This window comes from Ornithorhynchus anatinus, chromosome 15 (genome assembly GCF_004115215.2).
Source record: "Ornithorhynchus anatinus isolate Pmale09 chromosome 15, mOrnAna1.pri.v4, whole genome shotgun sequence".
NCBI lineage: Eukaryota > Metazoa > Chordata > Mammalia > Monotremata > Ornithorhynchidae > Ornithorhynchus > Ornithorhynchus anatinus.
The window spans coordinates 23437924-23453657 of record NC_041742.1 but is presented as its reverse complement, the minus strand read 5'-3'; the positions used below and the strand labels follow the sequence as shown (position 1 = coordinate 23453657).

Below are 15734 nucleotides of genomic sequence, written 5' to 3'. Positions count from 1 at the left end.
CCAGGTGGGGTTCACGGTCTTCATCCCCGTTTTACAGATGAGGTAAATGAGACACAGAGGAAGTGAAGTGACTTGCCCATGGTCACAGAGCAGGGAAATGGCATTAGAACCCAGGTCCTCTGACTCCCAGGCCCATACTCTTTCCACTAGGTCACATTGCTTCAGCATCAGCCTCGGCCAGTGGCAGGACTGGACTAAATCTGTAATTCTCTGATTCCAAGTCCTGTGATCTTTCCACCAATTCCCACTGCCTCTTTGATGACAACTTCACCTTCCATGTGTTTAGATGGGTCTGGGTAAGCACACACACATATAAAGGAAGAGAAGGAACTCTTAAACCTCCCTCTGTTTATCAAGAGGTCTCAATAATCAGCAACATATGAAATACAAAATTGGAAACAACTCCCCAAAAGTATGAGAATTACCTACTACTAACACCTAATTCTAGACCTGCTTGAAGATTTAGAAACAAAAAAGCAAAAAACCACTTCTTGGAACAATTCTGCACAAGTTTGGGGTTTTTTTTTTGTTTTGTTTGTTAAGTAAAAATTAACCCAGTAACACACATTATACAAGATCAGCAAACCCCAAAGGGAAGTTTTGTTTTCCAAGAACAGACATTAACACCAGCCAACATAATGCTAAATGCAAATGTCCTCTCACACTGCGCACAGAGGGACCATCTCCGGTTGAATATGCTTCTTTAAGGCCATCTGAGAGATTTTAAGACGCAGGGAGGAGGGGGATGGAAAATACCAGTAGGGAGGGAGGGAACTCCCGAGTGTCTCCACATTAAAATCCGTCAAACCTTTGGCTCCTTGTCCAGATGTACAAAAGTGGGTCAAAACAGTACCAGCAGGGGAATTTGGAGGTATATTTCTTTTTCTTGTTAGAAGAAGCTGTTTTGACCCACTGTACTTCTTTGGTTCCTTCTTCCCCCCCAAGGGTTCTTTTCATCAAAAAACACTGGGATGGAGGCAAAACAAAATGAGAGAACTTCATTGAACTTCATAAGATTGGGGTGGGGGGTGGAGTTGGGGGGAACAGACAGAAACGGAAGGAACAATAACATCCAAGTAATTCCCCATCTCTTGTCTCTTGGTCTCCCAAATTAGCAAGGCCATCTAGAAGGGAAAAGAGGAGTGCTTGGTGGGTTGCTGCCCAGAACGGCACATTATGGATTGGTTCTAAAAAGTATTGCCAGGCCTCTAAAGACTTGAATAGAAGAGCCAACAACTTTTAATAGTTTAAAGCTACAATAAAACAGGTAGTGCCATTTAGGCAAACCAAAGCAAAGAGTCTAAGGGTCAACTGGTTGCTCTGAAAATATACTACAGCTATTATGCAAGTTGGGTTTTTTTTATGGTATTTGTTAAGCACTCACTATGATCTAGGCACTGTAAAGTGCTGGGGTAGACATGAGGTAACCAGGTTGGCCACAGGTCGGGTCCCACTTAGGGCTCCCAGCTTTACCCCCCACCCCGGCCCCCATTTTACAGATTAGGTAACTGAGGCACAGAGAAGTTAAGTGACTTGCCCGAAGTTACATAGCAGGCGAGGGGCAGAGATGGGATTTGAACCCAAGTCCTCCAACTCCCAGACCCATTCTCTTTCTACTAGGCCACGCTGCCTCTCAAGTTATAGTCAAACTTACAGATAAAAATTACACAGGAATCAACAAGAGAGGAAAAGAGTCTTAAATATACCATTTTAGACAAGTTCCTTTCCATCCTAAACTGAGTACAGTTCGGAACTCATTTTGAAGGAAAGAAGAATGTAATAACAGCATGTAGCCGATTCCTATTCATGCTAGTTAACTGACTACCAGCAGGCTTAAATCGTCACTTTCCCCTCATCAGGGTGGGGAGTAGGTTTACCTAAGTTAAGAGAGAAGCTGGATCAAAGTTCTTCCTGGAATGAAAACACTTCTATAGGCCTTAGAGCACAGATTTCAGAATCCTTTCATGGAGCAAGATGTTGAAGCGAGAGCTTTTCCCTACAGAAATGATGGAACCCATGAAATGCTTATCCACATGTCACATAACTAGAATTTTGGGATAGGGAAAGGGATTAGGAATTAGAAAAATATTTTCAGTTGTTCAGGGAGACGTTCCTATGGAGACAGCGTGGTCTAGTGAAAGAGCACGATCCTGGTTGTCAGAGGACCTGTCTTTTAATTCTGGCTCCAACACTTATCTAATAATAATAATAATGTTGGTATCTGTTAAGCACTTACTATGTGCAGAGCACTGTTCTAAGCTTCTGGGGTAGATACAGGGTAATCGGTTGACCCACATGAGGCTCACAGTCTTAACCCCATTTTACAGATGAGGTAACTGAGGCACAGAGAAGTTAAGTGACTTGCCCACAGCCACACAGCTGTGTGACTGGGCAAGTGACTTAACCTCTCTGTGCCTGAATTTCCTCAACTCTAAAATGGGAATTCACTACCTGCTCTGCCTCCTACCTTGACTCTGAGTCCCATTTGGGACAGGGACTATGTCCACCTGATTATCTTGTATTTACCCAAGCACTTTATACAGTACCTAATACTCCATAAGTGCTTAACAAGTACCATTAAGAAAAAGTTAGTCAGGTTAGGGGTCTTGGGAGTTGAGACAGAGGCTGAAAGTAGCAATTCTGACTAATGACTTCAACCAACAGATCTCCTTTTCAGGAGAATTCCAGTCAGTTCTCCTTTAATGTGGGATTGTTTTTCCTGAACAACCTCGGTGAAACTTACATTTTAGTACACTCCCCATTCCCAAAGCTATGCATATGACACACAAGCTTTTCTCCCAAACCCATGTCACATTCTATCCTGGCAGATGTGCGCTAAAGATGTTTCCCTGAAGCATGATACCAAAATGCACTGTAAAAACACGTTTTGGCAGAACTAACTGAATTTGTAACCCAGGCCTGCAGTGAGAATCTTCTGGTAATAAATTCAGACCATAAATGAAGAATTAAAAGAATGGAAGAGTTTGTTTCTGTCTAGTGCTTAGAAAGTCACACAGTTCCTTGAGAGCTGTAACGAACAGCTAGGACTGGCCTTATCAGAAAAATCTATGCATTTCCAAGAAAGCAATTGAGTCCTCGGGAAGGTTTACACAAGGCTGCTTATCCTGATGTCGAAATCTAATACAAGGCAGGAGTGGGGTGAAATCCTTACTTTCAGCTGGTTATTCTTTTTCCCTTCCTTGGTTCGGGTAGAATCGTTGGGGTGTTCCTTCTGCAGGCCAGAATTGGATTTTGCGTCACAATGTGATCTCTCATCTAGGATGTTTCAAAAGGGAGAATCTGCGTAAGCTTGCCGACCGACTAGCCTTGAGTAAAACTTCCATTTATACTTTGAGTTCAGATGTCCTAACTCGAACCCCACTATGTTTCATTAGACAATCGTATGAAATGTATTTCCAATTAGTCCTAAAAGTGTGCGCAAGTATAGTTTCGAAATGTACCAGTCCTCTCCGGCTGGGCTCCTCTGAACATCTTAATAAATACTGTTTGATTCAGTATGCTTCCACAAACCTTCCATTAATCAGCTCTGCCAGATGGGCTCAGAATGGTAACAGGACAGATAAGATGTTCGTCACCAAAGGGAATCAAAACACCCAGCCTCTCCACGACCCCTCCGGGGAGGGAGTACAAAAACAGGGTATGCTTCCTGTCCACGAAGAGCTTGCACTCTAATGGGGAAGACAGACGTGAAACTATGTATAAAATAGAGTAAATAAGGTAATTAAATGGACCGTTGAATAACGTACACAAAAGTTCTTAAAATGTGTATAAGTAAATAGAAATTAAGTGCTGGAGACTGCTGGTAGGGTTGTAGAACTTAGGGTATTTAGAACGAATCAGGGAAGGCTGATTGGGGAAGGTGGGATTTTAGGAAGGCAGTGAACGTGGGACCACTGTGATCTGTCGGCCCCGGGAAGGGAGAGAGCGGTAGGACGGGGAAAAGCACAGGTAAGGATGGTTAAGTTAGCTTAAGGGGGGTGAAGTGAGTGAGGTGGATATCTCAGGGGATGTGGGTTTTAATCTTTCACCACTGGGTAAGTGATTTTGTATTCTTCATACACCAAACATTGGCTCTACTGTAGCAATGAAAATGCCATTCCATCCTCTCTGAATTTGCTTCCCATAGTCATTGATGAAGAATGGCAGAGAACTCAGTGTATGCCAAGAGAGACATGTGTGGAAGTGGCCAAAGAGTTGGGCAGAAGCACCAACACCTTCTTTAAGCCTCCCTGCGTGAATGTTTTCCGTTGCGGGGGCTGCTGTAACGAAGAGAGCCTTGTCTGCATCAACGTCAGCACATCGTACATTTCCAAACAGGTAAGGACACTACTTTCCCTTTGAACTAAAAGGAATCATGACTTTTTTTTTCCAAGATCAGAAATCAAAGTTGAAGTTACTAAGATGTAATTAATCAGTAGTATTTACTGAGCTCTTACTGAGTATAGATCACTGTACCAAGTGTTTGAGAGAGTACAAAACAACGGAGTTGGTAGATCCAGTCCCTACCCACAGGCTGAAAAAGCCCGCTGATAAATATCCCTAAAGACAGTCCGTTCTCTTCTGTCGCCAGGGTTACGTAACATTCCTTCCGAAACCCATGTTAAGGAAAACTCATTTTAGGTTTTTAGGGTTAGTCCCAAGCACACCCTTACAACCATCTATTCTAACATCACATCACATTCTGTCCAGATTGCTGCAATAATATTCCCTAATTCCATCAGCGTTTCTAGCCAAAACATACAGTGTAAAAACACAATATGGAAGAAATACTTCTGCCAAAAACTGATCTGACTTCCAATTATTTACCAGCCTACCCTCCTCCAGAAATATAATGGTAGTCTGTCAATCAGTCACAACCACAAGTATAGAAACGAAATCAACATCCTTTTCAACTTGCTTAGCAAAAATGATTCTTCACCTTAGGGAGCTCTACTGGACTCTGAATTGCAGTCAGAATTCCAAATAACAATGGCAAAGGTAAAGGGGCATAAGAGACAGCAACTTCCTGGGAATTAGCCAATGTTGTGTTGAGAAATGAATTGGCAAGGCTTTTAAATCAAGTTCCAAGGTTCTTGTTTTTATGGCCTTCCAAGGTTCTTGATTTTATGGCCTCTCTTAAATCCTTAAGAGTGTTTTAATACGCACATTGACCCGCTAGCCTAGCGGACCCTAATATTCAGCTGCACTGTGCAATTATATGTTTGCAGCAGAAGTCCCAGATAGCCTAAAAGGGAAGGACAATCCCATTTCCACTGTCCTCATCCCAGTAGTTGTATGTTAGTAGCCGAACACCGGCTGACAGGTTACAAAGGGGTCTGCCTCCTCAGCCTCGTATTTTGTGAGGCCCGGTGGTTTCTAGAAACTGAATATGGATGGGACACACCACGTACTGTTGCAATAAAGGATCCTTGTGGAAATTCTGACCTCTACTGTTCAAGAGTTAGAAAAATGGAGTAAATACCGCTCAGCCGCAGCTGTCAACCAGACACATCCTGTGTAATGCAACGGCCATTAAATTGAGGTAACTTAAAATTTCATTCCTCCGAGCACTTATGAAAATTTATGTCATAACATGTCAGCCATTAAAAATGAAATAAAATCCCTGGGCAAAACCCACTCTACAAGACCATCTCTTCCACAGGCTAATGATGTCAGTCGATTTTAATCCTCCAACAAGAGAACAAAGCAAATAAAACAGTTTGGGGAGCTGTTGGGTATGTCTCCCAGATGCTGGCCTAGGACTGGTTTGCCTGAGAGGGGATCTGGGTACTTTCCTTTGGACTAGGACTCAACCCACATACTTTTCAAAAGAATCAGTTCAAGTATGTAGCTTCCCATATGACTTGAATTTTCCTCCTAATATATGAATTGGAAAGCATTTAAAAACAAGAAAGATTTCACCTCCGAATTGTGACCTCCTTAAAAAAAAATTCAGCTGAAACAGAGAATAAACGCAAAGCTGAATCCTCAGCAAGGCTTGGGATATACTGTTGGGAATTCACCACATCATGAATGCACAATATCTTTATATTGTGATGCCAAGAAATCACAAAATAATGTAGATTGTAAGTTCTTGTGGGCAGGAGATGTGTCTACCAACTGAGTTATACTGTGCTCTCTAAGCACTTAGTACAGTGCTCTGCACACAGTAAGCACTCAATAAATCCCATTGATTATCTTCCAGAGTTGCTTGGCTTTCAGGTGATCCAGAGACCACCCCCGACTTGGGTTTGGTGTTTTTACTGGAAAGAACAGCGTTCTGGGGTTCAGGAAGGTGATAAGTACGGTAGAAAGCCCGCCATCATAACCCTCGCCGTCATCGGTAGTATTTACCAAGCACCTACTGTGCGCAGAGCTTACGTTAGAAAGTACTTCAGGCACTAGATGTTAATAACACAGTCTACCCCCTCTCCCTGCCCCACGACACTTTTGTATATATGTACATATAATTCTATTTATTTATATTAATACCTATTTACTTGTTTTGATGGGTATACATCTATAAACTGATGCTATTGATGCCTTTTACTTGTTTTGATGTCTGCCTCCCCCTTCTAGACTGTAAGCCCTTGGTGGGCAGGGATTGTCTCTATTGCTGAATTGTACTTTCCAAGCGCTTAGTATAGTGTTCTGCACACAGTAAGTGGTCAAAAAATACGACTGAATGAATGGATGAATGAAAGGAATTCAAAGACAACTCCCAAGATGGAGTTTTCTATGTGGGTGGAAAGTATGTGGGTTGAGTCCTACTCCAAAGGAAAGTATCTTTGCACATAGGGGGTTGTTCCGCTCACTGCAAGAGGAGGTGTGGTATTGCAACTGCTTCTGCAGAGCAGTGGGGCACAGTGCCAGGGTTTCTCCTGCTCTTGCCCCTGTCCTCCGAACCCAAAGCTGGGCTGTGTCCTGCCAAAGCCCCAGACCAGGCTAGGGTGACCGCCAGCGGCAGTGGCAACCGGCCCAAGCTGCGGCCCTGGCAGTCAGAGAACACCTTGTGGCCATCTCTGCTCACAATCAGGGCTCAGTGAATATCTTTGGCCAGCACAGGGGGCTTGCTTGATTCTTGGCTTGGCCCCCTCCCTCTATTCTGGCTCTGAGTGGTTGACTAGGTGACTTTAGTCAGAAACATATATGACAGGGCGGAAATGACTGAGTTAGCACACCTAGAATGATGAGTTGAAACTCATCTATTATTTTTATTATGGTATTTGTTAAGTGCTTACAATGTGCCAAGCACTGCCTACCCACTTTCCAGAGTGAAACAGTTTAACCAAACTCCAAAGGGAAGCAGTGTGGCCTAATGGATAGAGCACGGACCTGGCAGCCAGAGGAACTGGGTTCTAATCCCAGCTCTGCCACTTGCCTGCTGTGCCCTTGGGCAAGACAGTTAACTTCTCTGTGCCTTAGTTTCCTCAAACTGCACAATGGGGATTCAATACCTTTTTCCCTCCTTCTTAGAGTATGAGCCCCACCCACGTGGGAGAGGGACTATACCTAGCCTGATTAACTTGTACCTTACCCAGTGCTTAGAACAGTGCTTGACACTTGCTTAGTAAGCGCTTAATTTACAAGAAGCGAAAAGCGAGAAGCAACGTGGCTCAGTGGAAAGAGCGCGGGCTTTGGAGTCAGAGGTCATGGGTTCGAATCCCAGCTCGGCCACTTGTCAGCTGTGTGACTTTGGGCAAGTCACTTAACTTCTCGGTGCCTCAGTTACTTCATCTGTAAAATGGGGATTAAGACTGTGAGCCCCACGTGGGACAACCTGATTCCCCTGTGTCTACCCTAGCGCTTAGAACAGTGCTCGGCACATAGTAAGCGCTTAACAAATGCCAACATTATTATTAACAAATACCATTTTAAAAAAAAGCCCCTGCCTATTCTGGGCCTGAGCCTCCATTTCCTGAAGGGATTAATGAGAAATAGAACTGACCGTACTTCACTAGTATTTCATTGGCAACCTAACTAAGCCTGCAAAATTGTCTGCTGCCTCAAAGGAACAAGGCCAGAGGGGGGGCCGTGGGAGGAGAAGGACTTACAAACGGGACCGTAATCATCTCTCTCCCCTCAACAGCTTTTTGAGATATCAGTCCCTTTGACGTCGGTGCCAGAACTAGTGCCAGTCAAAGTTGCTAACCACACAGGCTGTAAGTGTTTACCCACCACTCAGCGCCACCCGTATTCCATCATACGAAGGTCCATCCAGGCCCCGGAGGAGGATGGGTAAGGCGGTGTCGCTTTTCTCTTCCTTTTGGAGAGCTTTGTGTGTAGAAAGTGTCTCTGGTGCAACGGTTCCTGCTTTGCTTCTAGCCTTTCACTGTTGCTTCGTTGCGTAAGCTTCCAGTCTGCTTCCATTCGCGCTTCCAGCCCTTTAGAGTTATGGGGTTGCTGGGTAGTAAATACAGTCTTTATTAGGTGTTAGCTATATACTGCAGCAAGGCTCAAAAGCTTGCCGGCCTCAGTCTCTGCATCCTTAGTGCGCTGAACCTAGACTTTTGCTTTCAATATGCATAGCTCAATGAAGCAGTAAAACATCTCTCCAGGTGCCAGGAGTCCAGCTTGGCAAACATCCTCAGCCCCAGGATACCCAGATGAGATAAAAGTCCCTTCAACCCTGGTAGGTTGTTAAACCCCTCAAAATACCAAAATAAGCAACTTAAGCCCTCAAAATACCAAAATAAGGAACTTACTGATGCACTATGCTTTTCATCCCCCCGAACTCTGGAGACGATTATGATCCTGAAGTGAGGGAAATTCCCTTCCGAGCTCGAGTAGGGTTTCCCAGGTTTTTTAATGATAATGAGGCAACCTCTTGTTTAATTTCTTCTGCCCAATCCCCATGGCTCAGGGTGATGGCTTCTTTACTAACTTGGGATGTTTTTGTTTCTGCTCTTGCTTCTGGCCTGTTAAGTAAATGCAGTGAGGCCACAGAGGTGGATGAGGTGGTCAGTGCCTGGATTGAGGAGAAAGGCTCATTTAAGATGCTTTTTCTTGCTTTTCCCCTAGTGCCTTGTTTCACACAGTTGACAGCAAGGCCAGGTCAGACTGCACCTCCTACTGAGCTGGGATGGGCAGGGGATTCAGTATGCTCTCTAGGATAATTATATGCAAGTTTTTGTTTTCCTCAGTCCACAAATGCTTCCAGATCTTACTCTCATGATTACTATATCCACTGACTTGATTTCAAAATGGACCACGAGGACTCAAAACCAAGCAAAGTATTCCATTTGTCATCTCGTCATTTAAGACATACCTAGTAGCACAATGACCAACAAATTTACTTCTTTGAGCCACCGAAATCTGGGTTTTAGGTTGAAAGAGAAGGTTTCTCAATAATATTTGGTCTAGGGACTTTGAGCATGAGTTTGGGCAAGACAGAGGCAGGGCAACTTTTTGAAAACCCTCCCTATACTCACTTTTTCCTATCCCAAGGGTTTGCTCTCCAGCTTTTGAAAGTGTTTCACTTCCCCCACTCAAAATAACAGGAACCCCTTCATTGTGTGAAGCCACAGAAAAATAATGTCCTGATGATTATGACCAAGGTTAGCTGTGCTGTGTGAATCTTTTTCAACAAAATCCCATAGTGTAGAAGGTAGTACTGGACAGTCAGTCCCAAGTCAAGCAGAGTAATGATAAGGAATGTAATAAGTAGCATTTCTCTAATAGTCTGTTTTACAAAATGTCTCTTACCCTTCAAACCCCAGAGCATATATATCACATGATGCTTCTGTCTAATGTGCCAATGGTGTTATTTCCTTTTTTGAAATGACAAAATGGTTGATGCACTTTTAGTATGTTTTGGGTAAAAAACATAATCCAAAAACCAAAAGAACTGTCCTGGCCTCTTAATACAAACTCCCTGCAAGGGAGGTCTATTTTCCAAAGTTTCCTGTATGGAATATTGTTACCTGTGACTAATTACAATTCAATTAGTGCACTGGGTACTCTGGATCTGTTGATAAAACTGTCTTCTAGGCAAATCAGTTAGCCAGATAAAATGTCCTCTAACCTCTCTAGGAATCATCTTTTTGAAAGCGTTTTGGAGCGATTCATTCTTTGTTCCTTTCTTTTCATAGCTGCCCCCACTCTAAGAAATTCTGCACTGGTGGCTTGGTATGGGATAGCAGGAAATGTAAATGTGTCACCCAGGAAGAAAATCCCCTCAGTGGACTGGAAGGTAATGGCACCCCTAGCAACTCAAATCTCGAGCGGTACTATCCCAAAAGCCTAGTCTAGTAACTTTGCACACTAAGCGCTCAATAAATACCACCCATTAACTGATTTAATTTTCCATCTTCTGGAAAAAACACAGATGGTAATTGTGGGCCTGAATTACCTCTGGCAAAATGTCATTTGGAGGAAGATCATGCCAAACCCAACTAAAATGATACACAAGCGTTTAACTCAGCTAACTGATCTCTGTGAGTTCCCGAAGTAGCGTACCTTGCCAAACTCGCTCTCAGTCTACCAATTTGTTCAATCAGTGGTATTTTCTGAGTACTTACTGTGTTCAGAACACTGCACTAAGTTCTTGGAAAAGGGCAATAGAGTTGATAGGCATGATCCCTGCCCTAAAGGAGCTTACAGTCTATTTGGGGAGATGGAACTCTCAGCTACTTCAGGCTGAAACAGGCCTCTAATTTGTAAACCCAGAGCACAACGAAGACTATAAGCAGCCTTGTATAAAACGGAGATCAAAAAAAAGCAAACAGTGATTCTGGATCAAAGGGAAAACAAAACTTGTCATTGGCCATCATTAGCGCTTGTAAGTTCCTCAGGAGCCTCGGAGCTGGATTTACGGGGTGATTAACGTTTGGCTGTGAAACCAGTGTCGTTTTTGGTCCACTTCCCAGAGAAACTAAACATGGTTCAACAGAACAGAGACCAATTAGCGGGAATTACCCAATCTGAGATCTAGGTTTTACAAGCGTACAGGGACCTCGGTTAGAATAGTTTGAGCTAAACTAGGAGAGTTTTGTCCTGGACACAAATGACAGGCAGCAGACGTTTTCTATTCTTTCCTCCAAACGTTTCTCTTCTGATTTGTCCTCTTTGAACATCTTTAATATACCAGATGATTTAACTAATAACCTCAAAGTTACACATGTTTTTCCCCGTAAAACACTTGCCAAGGCTCCAACATAACCTTACATCCATTTTTGATATGATTTTGCAATTCTATGAAGTCGCTACGTAATAAGATGCACCAATATGTTAACAGGGATTTCGATGTGTAGAAGAAGAGAAAGAAAACACTACCAGGAGAAAAAAATGGCTTTACAGAGACATTCAGGATTAGTAACTTAAGAAAATAAGCCAGAGTCAAGAGGTTAGGATTCAGTTAAAATCAGAACAATCAACAGAACAGCATCATGGCACAAAATGTCAGACACAGTGTTTATGGGGCATTTAAAAAAGAAACAGAGGTGCTGTTGAGGGAAACACACCTGGGGATAGAAATAAAAGTAATTAATGCCAGAAGAGCCTAGGCTTGGGGGACTTGCTGTTGACATGTACACTGAACATGAGTGTCGAGAGAGAAGGAGTCACTGAGGATAATATTGAGATTTTAGATTTCAGGGACAGGGAGAGTGGTAGTGTTGTCAACTACGAGGGGAAAAGGAAAAGAAAGTCCAGGGTCACTTCAGAACTATGCTAGGCTAAACAAAGATTTGTATCTTCAGGGGACAGCCAAAGTTTTTGTCCTGATCCTCTGAGACCTGGACAAAAGGAAAGAAACTTACATTAAAGCAAGAGAGATTTCAATTGGCATCAGGAAGAACTTTTTAACCATCACGGTGATAAAACACTGGAATAGCCTATCAAGATTTCCATCCCTGGAGACTTTTTTTTAAACAAGACCTGTTTCAGTATCATGGATACTTTGAGAGAGAACATTGCACTAGGTCCTTGTAGAACAAGCAAAAGATGTGAAAGAGCAATCTTTGCCTTATAAATTGATGAATGTATCATTTAAGAGTGAGAAAATATATGTAAGTGAATTGACAAGAATAAAGAGGAAAAGATTGGCCCTGGGTAATTCTTTCTGGAGGCAGAGGACTGGACCACTTGATCTCTCAAGGTCCCTGCAGTTTTCCGATGCTATAAAAGCTAAGGAGAAATACTGGAACAGGTAGGAAATAGATCCTACATCTAGTTAGCTACTTTCAGCAAAAGAAAAGTAGACTGACAGAACTATCCCTATCCATTTGAGCAACCAACAAATTAAGGTGTCTATATTTGTAGCTCACCCACATCTTTCTCTTTTTGTGCAGAACACTCCCATCTTTCAGAGCTGGCTATCTGTGGGTCTCACATGAAATTTGATGAAGATCGCTGCGAGTGTGTCTGTAAAACGCCTTGCCCCAGTGACCTCATCCAAAACCCAGAAAATTGCAGCTGCTTTGAATGCAGAGAGAGCCTAGAGAGCTGCTGTCAGAAGCAAAAAATTTTTCATCCAGACACCTGCAGGTGAAGGCAAAGCCAGGTTCAGAAGAATCTGAGAGGTTTGCCTGGTTGTCACCAATTTTAAAGGGTCACAATTTCTGGGTACTGCCCCCCTCCACACTAGAGGCAGATCCCCTGAGCGGGGAGATCTCAAGCCCCCTCTCCACCCCCACTCCCTCCCAGTTCAGAATGATCCTGGGACCCTGTGCCAATTCTTTCCCCTCCACCCTGAAAGTATATTTCTCCGGCTAGGGCCAATATGCAGGGTGTCCTGGGAAGGCAAGAACCAGTGTCTTTAGGCAAGAACAATAATTCTGATTTTTAAGCCCTTCAGGGTACCCCTGATCCAAGGCTATGAAACCCTGGTTTGTTCATTATATGATGAAAACAGGTCTTAACATCACCACGAAGAATACTGACCATCTTATTGCATAATACCCTTCCTTGTCCAGAGCATTCCCTCAGGATATTTTCCTTCAGGGCATCAGCCTATGGAACATCATTCTTCTCTGTACAGCATTATGCTATCTAGCACCATTAATTAGTTTGTTCTGCAAATGCTGTTGAACCAGGTTTTATGTTCTTAGCTCAATTCTCCCCAGTCTCCAACACTCCTGATACAGTATACAAGTCAGGGTTTAAAGAGGAGGACTCGATCCTTCAAACCACTGAATGAAGCCCTTCTATAAGGCAGCTAGGCTGCCCTAAATAGCCTCCTACCAGCCTAGAGGAGTGAAGGCAACCTCCTTAAGCACTCATCTTGCCTCAGGTAACGACTTGGGCCCTGGGAAGTTTAGAGCCCATTAGGGGTCTTGATTTTCTTTTTGGAAGATTCTGCATTACTCTTGCCCTACATCCGGATCCATCAAGGAGTGGAAGTGGGGGTGTTGCTCAATGAGCCCTTAAACTGCCATTTAGGAAACTGTCCAATGCTTAAATTGGTTACAGAGTGCCCTGGGGGGACTCATTCTATAATTTCCCTTTGTTGCTTGTGGGCCTTTTGCTTCTGAGATTATTGCTGAAAGAAGCTGGGATTGACCTTGTTCAGGGTATGGTGAAAATCTGACCAATTTTCTCCAGCATGAATGCTCCTTTGTTGCCATTACTGGAGAAAGAATCCTGGACTAGAACCTTACACATCTGTGAGCCAGGCAGAAAAGCCATAAATAAGATCACCGAGGTTTAACACGTTTCAGTTTAACACGTTTCCCAAGTAGCAAATAAATACCAGGAAAAGGAATTGTCTATGCAATTCCAATCCTTAGTGGGGACAGAACTAATCTATAGTTGGAAATAAAATGATTCAACAAGACAGGTCTTGTGGTTGGGATTTACTGCTTTTGAAGTTGGCCAGTCTGGGCCGCTCAGAATTCAGATCCCTAATGTTTCTGGAAATCTGATGGGGACACTACAGTGAAAAACATGATCAATCAATTGTATTTATTAAGGACTTACTGTGTGCAGAGCACTGTACTAAGCACTTGGGAGAGTACAATGTAACAAAATAACAGAGTCCCAGAGTTGAGCCAGAAAACCCAAGAACACAGAAAGTTTCTGGGACAGAGTGGGGGGAGCTGTGGGAGTAGATCGAATTCAATCCCTTAAGGCCCTTTGGAGGAAGATGGGGACTTAAAGTTAATCTAACGTTAATTTTCCTTTCTATTGACAGCTGTGAGGACAGATGTCCTTTCCACACCAGAACTTGTTCAAATGGAAAACCACTGTGTGCAAAGCACTGCCGTTTTACAAAGGAGAAGAAAGGCTCTCACAGCCTCCATAGCAGAGAAAACCCTTGACGAAATGTTCCCTTTCCTGTTTTATAACAGCACACTGCTTTGCCAAGTTGCTGTCACTGACTTTCCAATCCTTAGTACACATGGGGGCATCATCCACTTTATGGAGCACAAGACTCAATCCAGCCTTCGCTTATTTATTCCAGTAAATAAATTGTGTGGAGTTGACGCCCTGGGAAGCGGCCCTCTGACCCACCTGGTGGCCAGGACCGGTGAAGAGAAAGCCAACTCGAAATTTTTACATTGAATGAAATGGGTATGTGTAGCTATATAATGGAGTGACAGTCACCGTCCGACCCTTTCAGATAGAGGGACTACATCTTTGTAGATTCTGAACCCCTTGCTAATGCAACTCTTTTGTGAAATACTCTTTGATTCTTCCTTGTACAGAATTTGATATGTTCAGCACTGACTTTTTTGATCTACTGTCCAGCTTTTTATTATTATGAATTTATTGTACAACTACTGTCTGATGTACCATATTTAAATGTATTTAAGAAAATAAATACATCAGTTAGCCAAGATCTCTCTACATAACTACACTTTAGCATCATTTGAACCCTTTCACTCCTCTCCCATGACACTCTTCATCCACGAAAGTGGCAGAGCCTTATAAAATGATCTGAAACAAGTATTTTACCCACATTTAAAATGGATGGGAACTGAAGCAGATTAAATACCAACATTATTATTAAGTGGCTGTTCCAGGTCACATAGCAAGTTAGGGCAAAGGCAAGTTTAGACCTTGCTATCAGTGCTTTCCTGGAATGGTTTTTTGAAATGTAAAGAAAAATTTGCCAAACTTCTCCAACAAAAGAGAAGTGGAGGAGGTCAACAGCTACTCTTATTCCCCAATTACACTGCCCCTGACTCAGGCTAAAGTACCTGGAGAGGACACAGGACAGGGACTTCGGGGGAATTATCCTTACCTTCATTTTGGAATAGCCACAAGCCAATAGGAGGCAGCATGGCCTAGGAGAAAGCTCATGGGAATGACAGTCAGGAGGTCCAAGTTTCTCCTAGGTCTCTGCCACTGGCTTGCTGTGTGAGTTTGGGGAAGCCACTTAACTCCTCTGGGCCTCATTTTCTTCATCTGTAAAATGAGGATTGGCTAGATTGTGAGTCCCATGTGGGAGAGGGACTGTGATGACCTGATAACCTTGTTTCTACTCCATGCTTAGCACCAAGTAATCACTTCATAAATACCATTGTATTATTATTAGTTTGCCCTGCCTGAGATCAGGGAGCTGGGCTAGATGTTCTCTAAAGAGTCCTTCCAGCTGTATGAGATGGCACTCTACAGCTCTTCTGGATCCTGCCTGGAAGTGGAGGATACAGCCACATTCAGCATCCTGTGGTTTCCAGACTAATGATGACTGTATGAATTCCTTTTATTCTGTGATTTAGGAATGGTCTTGGCCGACAATCCAGATCCCTCAGGCTCTTTCCTCCTCTCTGTCCCACTCCAGTGTTGTCTAA

At 43.2% G+C, this 15734-nt stretch overlaps 1 protein-coding gene and 1 long non-coding RNA gene across 2 annotated transcripts in view; one reads left to right on the top strand and one right to left on the bottom strand.

Moving 5' to 3' along the window:
- VEGFD (vascular endothelial growth factor D) overlaps positions 1–14779 on the top strand; it is a 32787-nt gene extending 18008 nt beyond the window's left edge. Inside the window, exons 3-7 of the mRNA XM_029079755.2 lie at positions 4148–4338; positions 8090–8238; positions 10092–10192; positions 12291–12486; positions 14132–14779. Coding sequence (XP_028935588.1) covers positions 4148–4338; positions 8090–8238; positions 10092–10192; positions 12291–12486; positions 14132–14258 — 764 coding nt within the window. The 3' untranslated portion in view covers positions 14259–14779. The remainder of the gene's footprint in view (positions 1–4147; positions 4339–8089; positions 8239–10091; positions 10193–12290; positions 12487–14131) is intronic.
- LOC120638853 overlaps positions 1–15734 on the bottom strand; it is a 46111-nt gene that overhangs the window by 29279 nt on the left and 1098 nt on the right. The window lies entirely within an intron of this gene.